Source organism: Oryza brachyantha, chromosome 6, assembly GCF_000231095.2.
Source record: "Oryza brachyantha chromosome 6, ObraRS2, whole genome shotgun sequence".
In the NCBI taxonomy this organism is placed as follows: domain Eukaryota; kingdom Viridiplantae; phylum Streptophyta; class Magnoliopsida; order Poales; family Poaceae; genus Oryza; species Oryza brachyantha.
In genome coordinates this window covers 246,874-266,513 of record NC_023168.2, presented here as the reverse complement: position 1 = coordinate 266,513, position 19,640 = coordinate 246,874, and the positions used below count along the sequence as shown (strand labels likewise).

General features: G+C 40.9%; 3 protein-coding genes across 4 annotated transcripts; all 3 read left to right on the top strand.

The window, feature by feature from the left end:
* Nucleotides 1-237: 237 nt before the first annotated feature.
* LOC102720992 (protein REVEILLE 6-like) lies at nucleotides 238-4,632 on the top strand. Of its 2 annotated transcripts, none has more exons than XR_001550426.1 (9): nucleotides 238-484; nucleotides 788-845; nucleotides 1,017-1,140; nucleotides 1,239-1,400; nucleotides 1,492-1,590; nucleotides 2,421-2,530; nucleotides 3,250-3,309; nucleotides 3,934-4,056; nucleotides 4,147-4,632. XR_001550426.1 is itself a non-coding variant. In XM_006655621.2 (9 exons), exons 1-9 carry the CDS (start codon nucleotides 324-326, stop codon nucleotides 4,160-4,162), a joined length of 888 nt encoding a protein of 295 aa, XP_006655684.1. In that variant the 5' UTR covers nucleotides 238-323; the 3' UTR covers nucleotides 4,163-4,632. The 2 variants fall into 2 exon arrangements, 1 of the variants encoding a protein (XP_006655684.1); XM_006655621.2 differs by having other exon boundaries at nucleotides 3,959-4,056.
* Nucleotides 4,633-5,553: 921 nt separating this feature from the next.
* LOC102720711 (WAT1-related protein At5g47470) lies at nucleotides 5,554-10,547 on the top strand. Its single transcript, XM_006655620.2, has 8 exons — nucleotides 5,554-5,635; nucleotides 5,979-6,181; nucleotides 6,305-6,370; nucleotides 8,489-8,605; nucleotides 8,725-8,968; nucleotides 9,084-9,245; nucleotides 9,380-9,519; nucleotides 9,967-10,547. The coding sequence occupies exons 2-8, from the start codon at nucleotides 6,009-6,011 to the stop codon at nucleotides 10,076-10,078; spliced, it is 1,014 nt and encodes a 337-aa protein (XP_006655683.1). The 5' UTR covers nucleotides 5,554-5,635; nucleotides 5,979-6,008; the 3' UTR covers nucleotides 10,079-10,547.
* Nucleotides 10,548-11,123: 576 nt separating this feature from the next.
* On the top strand, nucleotides 11,124-18,223 carry LOC102714103 (protein transport protein SEC16B homolog). The gene is made up of 13 exons (XM_006656484.2): nucleotides 11,124-13,107; nucleotides 13,198-13,521; nucleotides 14,076-14,204; nucleotides 14,281-14,403; nucleotides 14,512-14,679; nucleotides 15,087-15,215; nucleotides 15,287-15,421; nucleotides 15,960-16,087; nucleotides 16,168-16,279; nucleotides 16,364-16,687; nucleotides 16,757-16,861; nucleotides 16,968-17,263; nucleotides 17,334-18,223. The coding sequence occupies exons 1-13, from the start codon at nucleotides 11,281-11,283 to the stop codon at nucleotides 17,860-17,862; spliced, it is 4,329 nt and encodes a 1,442-aa protein (XP_006656547.1). The 5' UTR covers nucleotides 11,124-11,280; the 3' UTR covers nucleotides 17,863-18,223.
* The last annotated feature ends 1,417 nt before the right edge of the window (nucleotides 18,224-19,640 follow it).

Below are 19,640 nucleotides of genomic sequence, written 5' to 3'. Positions count from 1 at the left end.
GAGACGCACGCACGGAAATTGATTGAAAAAGAAAAAAAGCATTTCTCGAGGGGGAGTGGGCTCTCGGATATATGTCATAAATGGGCCTTTTATGGGCCCGGGAAGAGGGGGAGGAGGCCCATGAGGAAGGGTGTGGGGTGGGGCCACAGTGTCAGCGTCAGCGGGGGAACTCGTGGACAGGAGAAGAGCCCGCCTGCTGGCTCCCACTCTCTTCTTCCTCTCCTCCGCCTCCTCCTCCTCACCGCAGAGGCAGAGGCGGCCAACGGCGGCCGGAGAGCACCCAACCCAACCCTAGCGACCCAAGGCGACGCGAGATCTCGGCCATGAGCAGCGCGCCGCCCCCTCTCGATGAGTCCTCGGGCCCCGCCGGGCAGCCGCCGGAGGACGACGGGGGGAGGAGGGTCAGGAAGCCCTACACCATCACCAAGTCGCGGGAGAGTTGGACCGAGCCCGAGCACGACAAGTTCCTCGAGGCGCTGCAGCTGTAAGCCCCCTGCTTCTTCTGCCTGCCGCTTCACCATCGGATCTCCTCTGGTTTTTTTTTTTTTTGCCTCACCTATCCTCCAATTTGCTCATTCTTATTAGCTTCTTACTAGTATCTAGTTCACGCTATACTAATCTATCCTTACCTCACTTGCTGCTTAATTCCTACTTCAACATCCCATTATCATTACGATTTCGGCTTCATGATTTCTACCTTTTTAAGGGTTCTCTACACTTGTAGATCAGCTCATGTCACAACTCAAAACGCCTCATTTTTTCTTTTAATTTACTTTTGCTATAACAGGTTCGATCGTGATTGGAAAAAGATCGAAGCATATGTTGGCTCCAAGACAGTAATACAGGTATACTAGTTTATGTCATCAATCCTGTTTTCGTATAGGTTCTCCATTTGGTTGTCACCCGCTCTCAGCTTATTACTCCAATAGCTTAATGGACATTGTTTCTTTTTGTCTAATACAGTAGTAATGTGTCTGACAGACTGTGCGTGATCTAAAATACAGTTCTCTTAACAGATCAGAAGCCATGCGCAGAAGTACTTTTTGAAGGTTCAAAAGAACGGGACAGGCGAACATTTACCCCCACCTCGGCCAAAGCGGAAGGCGGCACATCCATACCCACATAAGGCCTCGAAAAAGGGCAAGTTCTTCATCCCCACGTTAATAGCATGTGTTTTTCACCCCTTTTTTATATTGTCAAGCACGGATATCTGATTGTAAATCTTGGAGTTCTTGCAGCCCCTCATGTTGTCTTACCACAACAAGCTTCTCTTATAATGGAGCAAGGTTGTCTTATACCTATGGACGCATCTCCTGTTGTTAGAAAGTTTTGTGCTAATGATGTGTTTCCTTCCTGGGACAGTGGTCTTGCCCAAAGTTTCAGTCCAAGACATACACAGGGTATATATAATTCTGCCATTGTTGTACTTTCCTTCTTTTTAATATTATTTGTCCAAAAGAGTCTAGCTTGTAACAAATCCAACATATTCAGGCGTGGCAAATAATTGTTCTAGTAGCATAGAGAGCCAATCTGGAACTTGGCCAACTTCTGAGGCAATTGAGCAAGAGATTGGACTTCCAAAACTGCGTGGTAAGCCAATAGTTTCACTGCACGCACTTCCTCTTCAGAGTTTCTCGCACAAAATTCTAAATGGTCCAACTTAGGAGATTTATATATTGTGTATGCATGTTGAGGCAGACTTGGCCTTCCTTCAGGATGCAAATTCTGATTATTATATATATATATATATATATATATATATATATATATATATATATATATATATATATATATATATTTGTATTGGGGGGGTGTTACTCTGAGCTTCTCTGCTCAGCTGTTTCCGCTCCGAAATGGAAGTTTGGATCTTTCAATGTTATGTCGTGAGGAACAATATAACTCGTTCAAATGGATCAGATTCTACGCCACCTTTACAAGATGCATTAGAGTACCTTTTTATAAATGAGATTACTGCCTCTGGCCTCTGCTCCCACTGTGAGCATTAGGATACCTATATGTATCTGCAACCAATGAGCTTGAGACTTGAGTCTCGTTTGTGATGATTTTTCCTGAAAGGTAGCCTTTATAGAAGTTCAATTACTCCAGAGTCCCATTTAGAGTTTTAGAGTTCTTGGTGTCAATTGTTCTGTTTGGAGATTGTCTCTTTTCTAGCTTGCACATCTGGTTATGTTCGTTTTATCCTTCATATTCTCAAGCTGTAACATAGTACTCTGATATTTGACTAGGAGAATGCTGTTATGACCTTACCACAAAAGTGAAAAATGAATCCTTGGCCTTTTATCTTCCTGTCCTCCTTTTGTTGGTGGTATTAATATTAAATCACTTTATGTGTACTCTACATGCCCCTTTTCTTCATTTATATTCTGACTTCTTTCTGTACTTTGCATCAAAATGTGTAGCCTTGCCAGACTTTGCTCAAGTATACAACTTCCTGGGAAGTGTATTTGATCCAGAGACAAGTGGGCATCTGCAGAGGTTGAGAGAGATGAACCCCATTGATGTTGAAACAGTATGTCCTTCTCTAAGCTTCCTTTTGAGATGAGTAATGTGTTTATTTTGCTATGGTGTTACTTTGTACATGGAGACTATCCTGCAATGGTGCTATTTATGTCAGTATAGTTCTTTAGTGATTGCATGAAAACTGTTCTTGATTCTGTTCACATCTTAAATGAAGTTTTAACTTCAGTTTTAATAGAAATTGTCATGTCAACTGCTACTATTACTGGCATTCCATCCGTTACTTGAAAATGAAGTGTGCTCTTGTATGATATGTTGGTTCTCATCTTTCAATGACTGTCAGATAAGTCAGAAAGGTGGTAATACAAGAATTTATTGTTAGTGCATTTCATTTTGTCCATTGTTAGTGGTGGATACCAGTTATACTGCGCGTGGCTTAAACAATTTTAACATAATAAGAATGGATCAGCTAGGTTTGGCATAATGTCTCCAGTATGACACTTTCTGAGACCACTAAACTTTTATTTATTTTGATCATTGCCCTTTACTCTTAGCTAATGCAGTACATGCACTTCCACTATTCGCTTCTCTGGTCTGCATGGGTTATTTTGCGAGTATTTTATGTTTCTTTCCTCCTTGTTTCATGCATTTTTAAGGTCTAAATCAGTTTGTTCTGTGAAAACGTATTTAGTGTTTGTTATGCCAGTACACAATTGTGTTTAATCATCTGCAATGATAATGAAAGCTGTTTTCTTTTGAGTTGATCTCCAGGTGCTGTTGCTGATGAAAAATTTGTCAATAAACCTGGCAAGCCCACACTTTGAAGCACATGTAAGTACCGGCTTCTTTTCCTTCCGTTTCTTTTGTCTTCTAACACCCCTATCTTTTCGCTTATACTTATGCTTATAAGCCAAAATTTGAATTTTCAACCTTTCGAGTTGATTTTGGGGTTTTTTTTACCGAAGTTTATTTTCTAGCCTTGGCTTTTAGATCACTATGAATACTTATATAAAATTTTTATTCACAAATTATTTTTCATTTGCAAATATACCGTTTGGCTTTCCCCAATCACCCCCTGAATGTGTTTTCGTTATTTCAACTTGATAATACATGGCTGTCTGGCACCAAAGAGAACATTACTCCAGTTACCATACCATTACCTGATTGCTGTTCTATTAACTCTGATTCAATTCAGTGAGTCTGGTGAAATCTATTAGTACTGCTTCATTTGTTTCAACATATTAGATAAGTAGACATTGATGCAGCCTCTGGCATCCCTTTCTGTGTTTTTCTGCACCTTGACACATATTATTTGCAAGCTTTTCACAGTTTTGTTGTTGCATGACCTAAATAGCACCATGTTTGCTAGTATTCTGAGTTTCTGACTATGTTTCACGTGAAGCATATATTACCCTGCATGATATTCTGATTCTATACTCATGCTTGGAGTCTCAGCAATGGAAGCCCCTTATTGTTGCAGAGGAAGGTACTCGCATCACATGGCTCTAGTGGTGACCAAGTGAAGCATGAGACTTTAGGAGATCTGGGATCAACTCACAAACTTCATCTACCCTTCATGTAATTATAGTCATTATTTTCATTGTATGGTTCCATACATGAATACATGCATAATCACTTCAACAAGCTATGAATCCGTTTGTATTGTAGGGTAACAAGCAAATGAGAGAACACTGCTTTGAGCATCCATTGGGGGTAACAAGCAAGCCCTGCTGTCAGCACCCATTGGCGATTTTGAGTGACTCTGTAATACACATTGTGAAAGCAGCATGTTGTGCTGTCACCTTGTATATAACTTTAGTAATGCTCTAACCATTAGGCTAGTCTTGCTCATCATGTAAATGGCCAGATAGTTTGTGCGGCAGTGATTCTTTCTTTCTTTCTTTTGGCTTTCTTTCCAATTTAACACATCTATGAACCTGCCACGTAGTGGGGGGTATGTTGTATCCTGGCATTCATGCCTTTGCTTTTCTTTTCCCCCTTCGAGGATTTGATTGTATGTATTTTGGGCGTGTATGTATAGCTGTGTGCATATGCTAACAAACAGTAGATTGTATCAGATCGTGTTCCTTGAGCCGTTTGTGTAACTGGACAAGTGCAATATAAATAAAGTCCAGTTAGTTGTTCTTGCTGACATGTTTGATCTCTCTTTTCTTGATCTATCCTGTGCGCTTTTCCGAGGGGATTTGGGATGAAACTGTGAAATTAGAGCAGAGGTGTGGTTTAGCTTTTGCACAGGAGCACATATGCGTGTAAAAGTTGTCAAAGATAAAATCTTTACGAAACAATGTGTGGTGTACTCTTTTCTTTTGCGTGGAAGCAAGGAAAGCAAGTGATAAGATGCCTGCTTGTCCTCCAACAAACTACAGATCATCTACCTGAAGAATAAAATTCTATTGTTTGGATTGGAGTGGTGATAAACTGATAACCAAGGAGTGCAAGCAACATGGGGAAGTTGTGAAGTGCAGTGCAGGAAGCATTCATTCATTCACTATCAGTTCACCATTCATTTATAAGCTACCTGAAAGTCATTAACCTCTTTTGACTCTTTTAAGCAGAGAGCTTGCTTGAGCAGTGATAATGCTACAGTAACATGAAAGCGATGTCCATCGTGTGTCCGTGTGTGCAGGAACAGTACGATTGACATGTATGATAGCTTACTGAATTAGAAACAGCATGTTTCAGAGGATGTTTTACAAATGGTCTATATAGTGATAGTAAAACACTTATCAATTCCATTTGCAGTGGATGCATCTATTTATACTATAATCTTAACTATAGCCAATGAAATATAGTTAAGAAAATGTATGTAAATGTTTTATTTATAAATTATTTTTTATTTATAAAAATATGATATTTGTTTTTTTCAGATAAAAAGTCAAAAGATAAGAACCTAAAACAACTTTAAAGCTTACATGTCCCAGCTTTTAGCCTGTTTTAGAGTTTGGCACAAGTACGCATGACGATGTCTCAAGTGATCCTCGAGCAGGAGCATCAGGGAGAGAGAGGATATAAATAAGGACGTACGTGATCGAGCGATGCATACCATGGTGTATATGTACACAAATACTAGTTGAGCTAGCTAGCAAGCTGCTTCCAACTTAATTTCCAAGGAAGCAAGAGAAGAAGAATCGAGAAGGTGAGTACGTGTTGATTTTCAGTTTCAGTTAGGGCTTGCACATTCAATTCATAGTATTCGGTTGAGTTCATGCATGCATGCATGCTTATTAACTCTGGCGTTTTAAAAGACATGATATGATGGCATCACCAGGCGCCCATATCCGCATGTGTATGCTTTGTTTTCTAGCTCAAGCTATACCTCTGCTGCGTGCAGACTAATTAAACTGCACGCAAAGAAAGGAATATTGATATGGATTTCATATCGATCCTAAAGTTCATTCATTGGTTAACACAGCAGCAGCAGCAGAAGATTGCATTACTCCTACGTACATAGGATTAATTACAAGGTGGTGCAAGTGCAGGTGCAGGAGGGCGCGGTGGAGGAAGAGAAGATGGAGGCGGCGGTGATGGTGGGCGGCCTGCTGGTGGCGCAGTGCATCCTCGCCGGATACGTGGTGTTCGTCCACCACGTCCTCGCCCTCGGAGCCAACCCGCTCGCCATCATCCTCATCGCCGCCGTCGCCTCCTCTCTCTTCTTCCTCCCCTTCGCCCTCGCCCTCGAGAGGTACTGTGCACTGCCAGCACTAGCTTTTAAGCTTAATTTAGATCTCTCTTAGTTAATTACAGAGATCCGGCCACTGATTGTTGATGACGCATGCATTTCTGTTAACTTGGCCGTGCCTGTCAGGAAGAAATGGCCTTCCAAGATTTCTCGCACTCTCTTGGCGCAGTTGCTGCTCATAGCTCTTGGAGGGTAAGATATATTATTAACTAATGATAATTATTTATTATTTCAACCAGCTACTAAGGTCGTTGTAAGTTAACTTACCCGTCACGAAAAACATAATAATAGATTAGTATATGATTAATTAGTTATTAATTATTAAAAATATAAAATATATTAATATGATTTTTAAAACAGCTTTTCTATAATTTTTTTTTGCAAAATATACACCGTTTATCTATAAATATTTGGCGAAAACGATTGATCTGCACCGGCAACCGTTACCCTTCTCCTTAACTGAAACCCTCGAAATGGCAACTACATTCAGGGTTCACCTTATCGAAAATCCCTCCCGTGCCGCGGTAACCGTGGATATCGCAAAAAACACGATGAATTTGAAAATCAAAAATTTGAATTCAAACCTTGCCGGTAAATTCGGTAACCGTGACTAATGCGTGCAGAAACAATTCTCCGAAAACCGTGCAAAACCGCGCGGTTTCGGCTGCGAAAACCGCGGCGAGAAGAATATTTAAAACCAAGAAAATTCGTGAGATGTCAAATGTAAAAAAAACTTTAAAAAATCTGAAAAAATACAGAAAAATAAGAAAAATATTTTGTGACTATATTTGTTACATTTAGGATATTGTTATAGAAAACAAGAAAATTTTAACATGACATTTTCTAAATTTTTGACATTGCGTCACAAATTTATTTTAACGAGTAACAACAACTTCATTTTAATTATTGTGTCATAAATATACATACTACCCATTATTATTAGTATGTACTAACATGCATATATAATTTTCCTCCATGCATATTTTTCCTATATCCATCATTGTATATTTGTATTTCAACATTATGTACTGCATGTGTCTAGTGTAAATTAATAATGACTCAACAATAAGATATTATTAACCATCTTCTTACGAAATATTATTTGCAATAGACTATTTTTTATTTTTTCTCCGAAATTTTTGGTTATGATTTTTAATTGTGCCGAAAATACACCTTTTTCATGAATTTCTTTGACAAAACTATATTATATATCAACCTATACAACATATATTTTTTCCATTAAATTTCCTCAAAAAAGTTAAATTCTCCTCAAATTTAAACTCAAAACCGCGGTACATACCGTACCGAGCCTCCCCGGGACGGCCGGTTACCGCGGTAACGAGAACCCTGACTACATTTGCTCTGCGACTCCAATGAGCGCATATATGGTTCCTCTCCGGTGCATTATACAGCAGTATAATTTAATCGATATCGTTGATATATTTTTATCGAATAACTATAATTAAATTATATTACAAACCATATTGTGAGAAATTTAAAATGATGATATCATTCTTTTCATTGTGATCCTAAATAAACTAATATATTTCGGCGGATGCGAATCACCACCACGAGATGCTGAAGCGAATGTCGTCGCGGGCAATGATGCAGAAACGACTGGAATCCAACCTCCCGCACGTAATAAAGTTTTTTAATTGATAAAAAAATATGTAAATTACAAAATACTACTACTCAATTAACAAAGTATTAAATAATTATTTTTAATAAATGACTCAGATTAATTCTAATGATAGTATAATGCACCGAAGAGGCATAAGCTAGGTAGCGAGGGAATGGTGGTCTTTCAGGAATAAGTCGTTGAGTGCACGCATCATCACTTCATCAGCATGCATACATTTTGCCGGGTTGGCCGAAAGAAAAGGCCAACCAAATTTCATTAAGAGGGGAATTTACAGAAGCTGCCATGAGGTGGGGAGGCAAGCCCCTCCACCCCCGCGCGGCAGTTACAGGATGCAACGCAACACCCCTGTGAGGCGCCATTTCCTCCTTGCTGATATGGTTGAAAATTCTGGCGTTCCTCTCCTTCCACACCAACCAGATCAGCATGCATACATCACTAGTTCTTCTGTTGGACCGATGCGATGTGTTGGTTATTACTGGAGACCTGATGATGTGTTGCACTGTTGCTTAGTGTTTAGGCTCGGCATACCTCCCGAAGGACCATGGCATTGGAAATACATTTTTTTTTGTTTGTAATGGAAAAAAACATACACATTTAATTACGAACAACTTATTTTAGATATTATTTGTCACACGCACACTAAAAGAAATGCAATACCGAACCTTCAGAACAACACTGTTTCAAGAACTGATGCTTCTGGGAATAAAGAAGACAACACCAGCCATCGCTTCAGCCATGCCAAACTTGAGCCCCGGGCTCATCTTCGTCGTTGCAGCTTGTTTCAGGTATCGCGGCTAGCTGCTTATCTGAACGGAGTATGTATTGATCAAGCTGCAACGTAACCTACCTATCTAAGATAAGATAGATTTACACTAACAAAGATGATTGCTTGCGCTGCCTGAAGGTTGGAGAAGTTTGACAAGGCATGCAAGTACACAAGAGCCAAGATATTGGGGACATTGGTGTGCTTAGTGGGAGCAATGGCCATGAGCTTCCTGCAGAGCCCCATTTCTTCCTCATCTCCACAACTCACAGCTATCTCTGAACCTGAACCAGCAGCTGCTGATGGCACTTACTACGACTGGATCCTGGGCTGCTCCTACCTTCTCCTGGCTGTAGTCGTTCTCTCGCTCTACACGGTGCTCCAGGTAATCTAATCTAATTCACTCATTGATCTTTGCATACAAGAAGTGATCCATTCGAGCTAGATTATTGATGGTAAAGCTTTGGTCTGACTTGCGACAACATATATATGGCATTCAGGCTGCGACATTGGCGAGCTTCCCTGCACCATTGACGATGTGCAGCGTAACATCCATGATGGGCGCCGTCTTCACCGCGATCCTGCAGCTCACCGTGGAGGGCAAGATCGACGTCGGCTCGCCGAGGATCGATCTCGCCATCATCTCAGTCATCGTCCTGATGGTAACAACACATCTCCTATGATGGCTATAGCTTTAGCTAGCTGCTGATTCAGTGGCATTTGGGATCACATGCTGATGCTGTGATGGTGATTAATTTTAACCTAAGCTGCCTGCGTGATTTCTTATGATGCAAAGGGAGGAGGGGTGGTTGGGGGATGCGTGGTGTTCCAGACATGGTGCATCGGCAAGAGAGGGCCTCTCCTCGTCTCCATCTTTGGCCCCGTGCAGACTGTCTGCTCTGCTCTCCTCTTCGGCCAAATCGTCAGCTTCGGAAGGTATAATTATTTATCTCAAAACAATTCTTGAGACACAGAAGAAATAACTAACCTGCCCAAATAGACAAGAAATTATGCCCAAGGCCATGTTACTGCCAACTTGTGTTCATCATGCTCTGATGATCTGATCTACTGCAGTCTGCATTGGCCTACTTAAACCTCATGTGTACTACTAACACCACAAGCTTAATTATCCTGTGTCAGATAGTCTGTTACACAGATACATATATACCTAACATGATCAAGAAAGCCATTAAGTATACTAAATTAAGCATGCATATCTACTGGAATCACGTGTTTCTGGATTTTGCCCAAGAGAAGAGAAAAAACTCCTCCATGATACATTTGACTGTAACAACAATAATAATACAACTGTCATTATGATATGCAGAGTACACATATGAATCTGAAAGATACTAATCCTGTGGGTGCACTGCAAACTGACAGCTTGGCAGGGATGGCGCTCATGTTCTGTGGGCTCTACGTAGTCTTGTGGGCGAAGAGCAATGAAGAAGGCCGTTTGGATGGTGGCGATGTTGAGAAGCCTCTCTTATCCTAATTAACAACCCTCTCTTTGTTTTTTTTTCCATTCTTTCTCTCCCTCTTTTTAGTTTGTATGGATTGGTTTTAGATAATGTCTTTTAGATGTATGTAATTACAAGCAGCTTTTTTTTCCTTTTTCTTTTCTATAGCTGTATCTGTCTGTAGTACAGAAGTGGTATTAATTGTATCAAACGTAAGCATAGTTGTGAGGACAGAAGAAGATATATAGAGTAGAGTAGTGCTACATCAGAATTAAAGAAAGGGTTAGACCAAATCTGGATGATATTATGACTTGTTGATGACAAATTAATTTAATTAATTAATAGACCTGCAAAATGTGTAACCAGTTGGGGTTTTGTTTACTCAAGTCAAGTAGAGTATGCATGATCGATGCAGCACTATATGTGTTCGTAGTGCGTGAAGCCGATGGGTGCGAAACTACCAGCCTCCACCACACCAATATGGACTCTTTCGTTTCCTCTTGTTTTGCACCATCTCAAACAATGTATCTCGTGTAAAAGTTTTCTATATAAAAGATATCCAACTTGTAAACATCTATTTTCTAATGGTTAATTTATTCATTTATATCATTAAAAACCAGAAAATTATACCATCATTTAGTCTCAAGTATCTCTTTTTGCCGGGTTAGTCTCAAGTATCTCAAAAATCACCTACATAGACTTATCCTGAACATCAACTGAATATCTCTATCGTTCACTATAGATACAATTTGGCCTGATCTATAACATAAGCTCTTTTCATACATTTAGCCCCCCAAAAAATAGTATCTTGTGGGGACAACAAAAGTTAATGGTAAAATAAGCACAAAAGGTGAGTGGTAATTAAGAAAATGCATGTTTACAGAAGAAAAATGCAAGTTATAAAAATAATTTGGATTTTCTATATTAATCTATAAATCAATTTATATGTACACAAGCATAAATTTAGAAAACATGTTATAACCTGAAATTTAGCCAGGGAAAAAAAAAAAGAAGAAAGGAGAAACAAATAACACTACTGTACTAGTCCGTATTGGAGTAGTAGAGGAGGAGGAGCACGCGTCGTCGTCGTCGCCCTCCACCGCGTCTCTTCTCTTCTCCGCCGCGTTCACGCTCACGCACACGAAACGAAATCGAGATCGAAATCCAATCCCCCACCGGACCAAACCCTAATCCCCCTCTCCTCCCCTCCTCCACCACCGGCTCAAACCCTAACACGATGGCCATGGCCTCCGATTCCGACGACGCCGACGCCGATTTCTTCGACAAGCTCGTCGATGATGACGACGCTCATACTGCCGCCCCTTCTTCTCAACCGGAACCCGACGTCGCGCCCCCTCCCCCTGAGGCTCACGCCGGACCGCCGCCCCATCATCCTCCGAATGCTCCCGCCCCTCAACTCCGTCTCCCTGAGGCTGAGCTGGAGGTTGCGCTGCCACCCAAGGTAGAGGGCGGCTCCGCCAAGGGTGTCCACACTGCCGTCAAGCAGGTTCAGTGGACCGCCTTCGCCAACACCACCGGGGATGATCCTTTTGGGGAATTCATGCCTGCTGCCACCGAAGATGCGTTTTTTGGAGGTAATACTGATCAGGCCACGCAGCCTTCGGTTGTAGCTACCATTGGATCCATGGAGCACAGCTTCTCCAGTGGAGTGGGTAACGTCGCCAATTCACACTCCGGATGGGCCGCTACTGCCACCGAGTTTACGGATCACAACACCAACCTACACGCAGATTCCACCTCTGCCGCTGCTGTAGATTCCACGCCCACCGATCCCAAGTATTTAGAGAGCCTCTACCCTGGCTGGAAGTACGATGAAGCAACGCAACAGTGGTATCAGGTCGATACTTACACCGCACAGAGTAATGCTGACAATCTTGGCACTTTTGGCGTTGATAGTGTTCAGCAGCAGCAGCAGCAGTTTGGCATTTCTTACTTGCAGAACTCTTCACAGGCAGGCTTGGAGACCATCGCAGAGGAGGGAAGCACCAGCTGGGGCCTGAATGAGAGCAATACAGGAGCTACCGAATATCCATCAAATATGGTGTTCTACGCTGAATACCCAGGATGGTACTTTGATACCACTACTCAGCAGTGGCACTCGCTGGAGTCATATCAGCAAGTTGGCGTGCAGACTACAACTACTGCAGCAGCTTTAGGTGGATTAGTACAAACCAGTGATTCTTATGCAGATGATTATAGCCATCAGGGACAACCGCAGCATGTTTCATTGGGTTATAACAACTTGGCAGGCAGCTTTTATGGTTCCAACCAGCATGCTGATAATCAGGTTGGGCAGCAGGCTAATGTTGAGCCACTGGAATCTTCTAATAATCATTATACCAATATCAACACATATGCGCATTCTACAAGTCAATATACTGGTAGTGATGACCTCCAAGCAAGTCACAAGGGATTCGGATCTTCCACTAGTCATCAGAGTTCTTACAAGGGTTTTGAACCATATACAAGTCATCAATGTACTTCCACCGGTTATCATAGTGGGTACAAGGGCTCTGAGTCTTCCACAGTCCAACCGGCTATTCACCAAGGGTTTAAACCATCTACAAACAGCCAGAATTATAAGGGGTTTGAGCCTTATTCGGGTCATCAGTCGGGTTACAAGGGATATGAATATTCTACAGACCAGATTGGCCAAAAGGAATTTGGACCTTCTACAGATAATCAAGCTAGCCATGCGGCATACGGACAGGTACCAAGCCCTTACAGCAGTTTCAACAGTGTTGCTAAGCCACAAGGCTCTGTTCCAACATCAAACATGACCCATGCACAAACACATGCTGATTCTGATGGATTCATGCATTTTCCAAACAACTACTCGAGCACTGGGAACTCCATAAATTTTGCTCAGCAGCAGTTCATCAGTTCCAATTCCTCACTTGAACAATTTGGTCACTCCCCTCATGAGCAGAGGTCATCAGCTGGACGCCCGCCACATGCTTTGGTCACATTTGGATTTGGGGGGAAGCTTGTAGTTGTGAGAGAGACTAGCTCAATGTCCACAAACTTCGATAGTGGAAATCAGGTACCATGAGAACATTTATTTGCATTCTGTTTGTAATACTTTTCTTTGCATTGTCATCATGACTAAAAACTTTTATTGCTGCAATTTAAGGGAAATTCATCTGGCGTGGTGTCAATTCTTGATGTGTCCGAGATCATTTCTGCTAAAGTTGTTCATCCTAGCATCCCTAATGGCAGTGCACTTGGTTACTTCCATGCGCTATGCCGTCAACCTATTCCTGGTCCACTTGTTGGTGGAAGTGCTGCAGCGAAGGATGTCAACAAGTGGCTTGATGAGATTATCACAGGCTATGATTCCTCTATCAGGGAGTTCCAGGGAGGGGATGATCAGAAGTTGCTTATTTCATTGCTTAAAATATTGTGCCAACACTATGGAAAGCTCCGTTCACCCTTTGGGTCTGATCCATCGCAGGAGGTAGTTGTTTTTCTCTTTCTCTAATATATTTATATAATCTAACCTTTATATTTTAAGAGCCCAAAGCCCAGCTGAAATGCTGGACTTGGGATTGATTGGTCTGGGATGCCACCATGGATTAGGCTCCAAATTCGGTCTAAGAGGGTGTGGATGTTTCAGCCTTGTCTTCAGTAAATAGGGTGTGGATGTTTCAACCTTGGGCTTTGTCGAGGATCCCAAATTAGTACACTCTGTTTAGTTTTATGTTCCAATTGGAATGATTTGAATACTCTGTATAATTCATGACGCAGAGTTAAAAATATCTCCTTGTCATTTATTTTTCTCAAGGGAATAGCCTGTCCATACAGGACTTTGGCATGTGTCAACAACACTGAATTAGTGGTATGCATGTTAAATTGAACCTATGAAATGCAAAGATATATTCTTCCTTGAGATTGCTTTCTTTTTCTTGAGTCAGCGTTGCCACATAATGCTAGATACTTTATCTTTTATTGAATTCATTTCTGTTCTTTTTTGAAAGGAACACAGAGTTTCTTTTGAATTCTTGGTAACAGGGTATAGATGGCCCAGAGATGGCCGTGACAAAACTTTTCTCATCTTGTAAGAGCAGTGATGCTCATAAGGGAGAGTACGGAGCCATTATTCATTGCATGAAAAATATTCCCTCAGATTACCAGATTCAGGTAATTCGTGCTTCTCTCATAGCACCAGCTTCAGGGGGGATATACTAACCTGGGTATGGCAACCATTTTATTGCAGGCTACTGCTAAGGAGGTTCAAAGTCTCCTGGTTTCTGGTAGAAGGAAAGAGGCTCTTCAGTGTGCACAGGAAGGTCAGCTTTGGGGACCCGCATTAATCCTTGCTTTACAACTTGGTGATAAGGTCTGCTAAATTAATATAAGTTTGCATCCATTGGGTCGGCTGCATGGCATGCATAATTTTCTTTCTCCCTGGATAAATTGTTTATTGTTTTGTTCACTGGTGGTGCAGTTTTATGTGGATACTGTGAAGAAAATGGCTTACCACCATTTTGTATCTGGATCACCTTTAAGGACGTTGTGCCTTCTTATTGCTGGACAACCTGCAGATGTTTTCAATGTTGAAAACCCTGTCGACAGCAACTATGGTAAATTGCATATACCCCAACAGTCGGTAGAGGTAAACATGACTTCATTACCACGTTCTCCAGTACTCATGATAATAGAATGATATATTGATCAAACATTTAGATGGAATCTCTAAATTCATGACTCCTACCTGAATTGATTATTTGGTGCGAAGCAATAGAACACATTTCGTCCATTGTTATATGTTATAATGAAGGAGCCAGTATGTTCTATATAGTGATGTATAATAATCCTATGTTGTTGTTTATGCCCTATAGTTCTCTCAGTTCACGTTTGTATATAATCAGTCATAGTTATATTATTTGATCGCTGTTATTTGTCGTTCCATGATCTCCATACACTGCAGAAACTCTTCACTCCTGCCATACTTGGGTTTGAGCCTTCTTTTATCTTGTTTGGCCAATGAGGTTGAATCTAAGTTAGCATTTTTGTTTACAGTCTGTGAATCCTAGGGGCATGTTGGATGATTGGCAAGAGAATTTGGCTATTATAACTGCGAACAGGACAAAAGGTGACGATCTTGTAATTACCCACCTTGGCGATTGCCTCTGGAAAGAGAAAAATGAGGTTTGAATCTGACATGTTGAGTATGATTTATGTACATGGTTTCGTCGAATACCTTACATATTTTTATGCAGGTTGCAGCTGCTCATTCATGCTATTTAGCTGCAGAACTAAATATTGAGCCGTATTCAGAAAATTCAAGAATTTGTCTAATTGGTGCAGACCATTTGAGATGTCCTCGTACATTTGCCAGCCCTGAAGCTATCCAGGTCTTTATACCTGTGCCATTTATTCTATGTTTATGTTTTTTGTGAATATAACCTATAGCTGCATGCTGATTTGGACATACATCAGATGCATGTGTAGGATATTATTGTGGGGATATACATTATGCTACGAGCTCCAATAATGTCTCAGACATAAATCATTATGTATATAATTCAGATGTTGAGCATGCATATAAGATTTATTGTGACATGTGTGAACTCTAGAATCTGTAGAAAAAGGAATAAAAACGAAAAAACTATGAATTAGAGCCTAGTTAAGATTGGAGGACTAATATATGCAACCTAACGAGGAGTAATTCTATAAAATAAAGAACCCTATTTCATAATGTAGATCATTTAGATTTAGATAATCTATAGATTAGCAAAGTAATATACTTCAGTGTTACGACTTACTCTAGTCAAAAGCTTTCGAGTCCTCTTTAGCTCTCTTTGGACCATTTCTTATTTGGAAATTTTTTTTAGTGGTTTCACTTTATCATTTGTTGTTTCTAAACAAATGTCCTCACAATGCAACTAACAGAGAACAGAGGTGTATGAATATGCAAAAGTTCTTGGTAATTCTCAGTACATCCTCTTGCCATTTCAACCATACAAGCTTATATATGCATACATGCTTGTGGAGGTTGGGAAGGTTTCTGATTCACTAAGGTAAAAATGCCGAGCTACTATTTCATTGTTTCCTTCCTGGTTTCTTAGTTACACATGTTGACTTTAAATACCTTCTTAAGGTATTGTCAAGCATGCTTGAAGGTGCTGAAAGCATCTGGCCGTGCACCTGAATTAGAGGCATGGAAGCAGTTGTTTTCATCCCTAGAGGAGCGGATACGCACTCACCAGCAGGTTTGAATTATTGTAGTCTGTTGCTTGTTGATTCTCATCACTGTTTCTTTCATGTTGGCTGATGATCAACTCACTATTATTCAGGGTGGATATGGCACAAATCTAGCCCCTGCAAAGCTTGTTGGAAAGATTTTCACATCACTTGATAAATCTTTGTCCCGCATGATGGGTACGCAGCCTTCATCATTGCCACCAATGCCACAGGGCTCCTCAACAGAAAGAGATTCCTATTCAGTTCCTGCAGCTACAAATTTTGTGAATAGTCAGCCAGCGATGGCTATGTCTCCTTTGATGTCTTCTGTTTCGGAGCAATCTATGAGTGAAATGTCAGGAAATAGTGGCCCTGGCAAGAAAGTCACACATAACAGAAGTGTCTCTGAACCAGACTTTGGCAGAAACTCCAACCAGGTGCTTCTTAGACTAGAATGTTTTCTTGATGCGTTTGAGTTCTCTTTGCTGAAATTGGAACTCTCACAGGGTGCAGCATCAGGTAATGCACAAAGCTCATCAAGTTCAGGCAGTTCACGTTTCGGATGGTTGCTGCAGAAGACAATGGGGCTTGTTTCAAGATCTCATCACCAGGTGCTTGCTAACACATTAAATCCATCTGATCCCAGTTTGGAACCTCTTCATGTCACAAGCACCTTTGATTTATGTAAGACAACTATTTTTTTTTCATGTCCTTCAGGCGAAGCTGGGGGAACAAAACAAGTTCTACTATGACGAGAAGCTGAAGCGGTGGGTGGAAGAAGGTGCTGACATACCTGCTGAGGAGCCTCCCCTACCCCCACCTCCAACAAAAGCCTCATTCCAGAACAGTGTTCCAGATCAGAATATGAATGGCCCAGGCAATATAAGTTATACTGCTAATGGGATTTCAGAAGCAAGGCCTTTGAATCCTTCGGAGCCTAGTTTGGGGATGCCACCGATGCCACCTAGCCAGAACCAATTCTCAGCACGTGGACGGATGGGTGTCAGATCAAGGTAATTTGTTTAGTTATTGCTGCTATTTGCTATAAATACCAAGTGGCTTACCATTTCCTTCCTCATGTAGATACGTTGACACATTTAACAAGGGTGGTGCAAATGCTGCTGGACCATCATATAGTAAACCAGCCACTCCATCCATGAATCCACTTTCTGGTGCTACATTCTTTGTGCCAAGTCCAGCTACTGTCGGGTCAGAGCAGATCCCTGACCCAACAGTCAACGTCCAGCAGGATCAATCGTCTTCCTTGGCAGTTATGAGGGAATCCTCGGCCTCGCCACCACCATCAGTACCATCAGTGCCAGTGCAATCAAGCATTCAGCGGTATCCGAGCATGGACAACATCATGACCCCATCCGGCAGTGGGAATGGCAGCTCGTTCTCAAGGTCACGAGCAGCATCATGGAGTGGAGCATATTCAGAGCAGCTGAGCAGTAATGCTGTTTCGAGATCGCCGGATGGACAACGGACCATGATGCAGTCTCCTTTGATACCTGGACAGAAGCATTCTCACAGCCGTTCCAGTAGCAACTCATCCCTACAACTCAATAATAATAATGGCTTGGGCGAGGATCTTCACGAGGTAGAGCTCTGATACCTGAACAAAAGGGTAAAAACATGAGGTGCGTCCATACTGTAATCAATCCTATGGCCATATGTTTTGTTTTTCCGGTCATTCTGTATTTAATATCTATGATGTCTAGAGAGGAAGCAAAGGAGCGGCGTCCCTTTTCTTTTCTTTTCTTTTTTTTACATGAAAGAAGCATGTGGATGCCGTTGTACAGATAGATCACTGCGCGTTGATTCGAGATGCCTTAGTGTAAGATAGATGAGTTTGCTACTTTCTTTTACCCCTTTAGAGCATTTGTTCATTTATTTAAAAACCTGGACGATCTGAAATAATAATGCCGTGTGGCTGATAAGTCCAGATAGTGTATATACCCTGTCATCCATTCTTCCATTGCCTGGTAACATTGTGCATCTGTACTAGAAAACCAGTGCGCGCTATTTACTTGCGAATATCAAACCTGCGCTGCTGTGCATACTGTTTAGGCCCATTTGGAACGGAGTAATTTTTTGAAACTTTGTACTCCATACCCAAGATTACTTTCCTGGGTTTGTGAAATGGTTGAGGAACGGTTTAAGACAGCCTATTTGATGATTATCTTTAGACACTCAGATAATGAACGAGCATTAGCATTCGGACCAATTATATTAGACTGGCCCAATAATGAATTGTAGGAGTACTACCCTTTGGCCCAAAAGGAACGAGTCTTTGCTCCAAAATTTCATAAAAAATGCCTAAAATGCATGAATAAGTCTCTGGCCCAAAATTTGATGAGTCATATGCCAAAAACGCATGAATATCAAGTTTTCAATCTAAGATTTCGTGATTATTACTATTGGGCCAAAAATACATGAATGTTAGCTGGCATGGGCCCAGATATACATTAGTCTTAGCATTTTCTCTAAATACATGAGTATTAACCTTAAACCCCTGAAAACAAATGAGCAGTATCCTTTTGTCCAAATTCCCTGAACATTAACCTTGTTCACCAAAACACATGAATATTGGCACAAAATTTTATGAGTATCAAACCCTGACCCCTAAAAAACATGAATTTTACTCTTACCAAAAAATACTCGAGTATTAGGCTTTGGCTAAATAATTCATGAGCATTAAATTTGGGCCCAAAATGAATTGAGTATTTCACTTTGATTTCAAGATTATTAGCCTTGACCTCAAAACTCATGTATATCAACCTTCTGTCCAAAAAAATCGCGGTTATACCCTTTGGGCAGAAAAATGCATGGATTTTAGCCCATCGTCCCAACAAATACGAGTATTTGTCTTTTGTTCCAAAATATCATGATTATAAATCTTGGGCCTCAAAATGCATGAATGTTAGCCTTTGGGCTAAAAGCCCCAAAACGTTTACCCTTCGGCTCAAAAAGATGTATGCCTTCAACCAAAATTTTATGACTATTAATCATTGGCACAACTATTTATTAATCTTAACCTTGGGCAGAAGATGTAATATTTATTCTTAGCACAAAAAACAAATTAGAAGTGGCCTCTGGGTCAAGATTTCATAAGCATTAACATTTGGCAAAAATGAATAATTATTAGCCTTCAGCCCAAATTTCATAAGTTTACCTTGAAGCCAAAAATACATGAACATTAGCCTTCGGCCCCAAATTCATAAGTTTACCTCGACCAAAAATACATGAACATTAGCCTTTGGCCCAAAATTTCTAAACTCAGGCTCAGAATATTAATCTTCTAGCCTAAATTTTGTGGTAATTAACCATAGGGGCTAGAAATGCACGAATATTATAGCCTTCGGCCCATTACACATAACTTTCAACTAA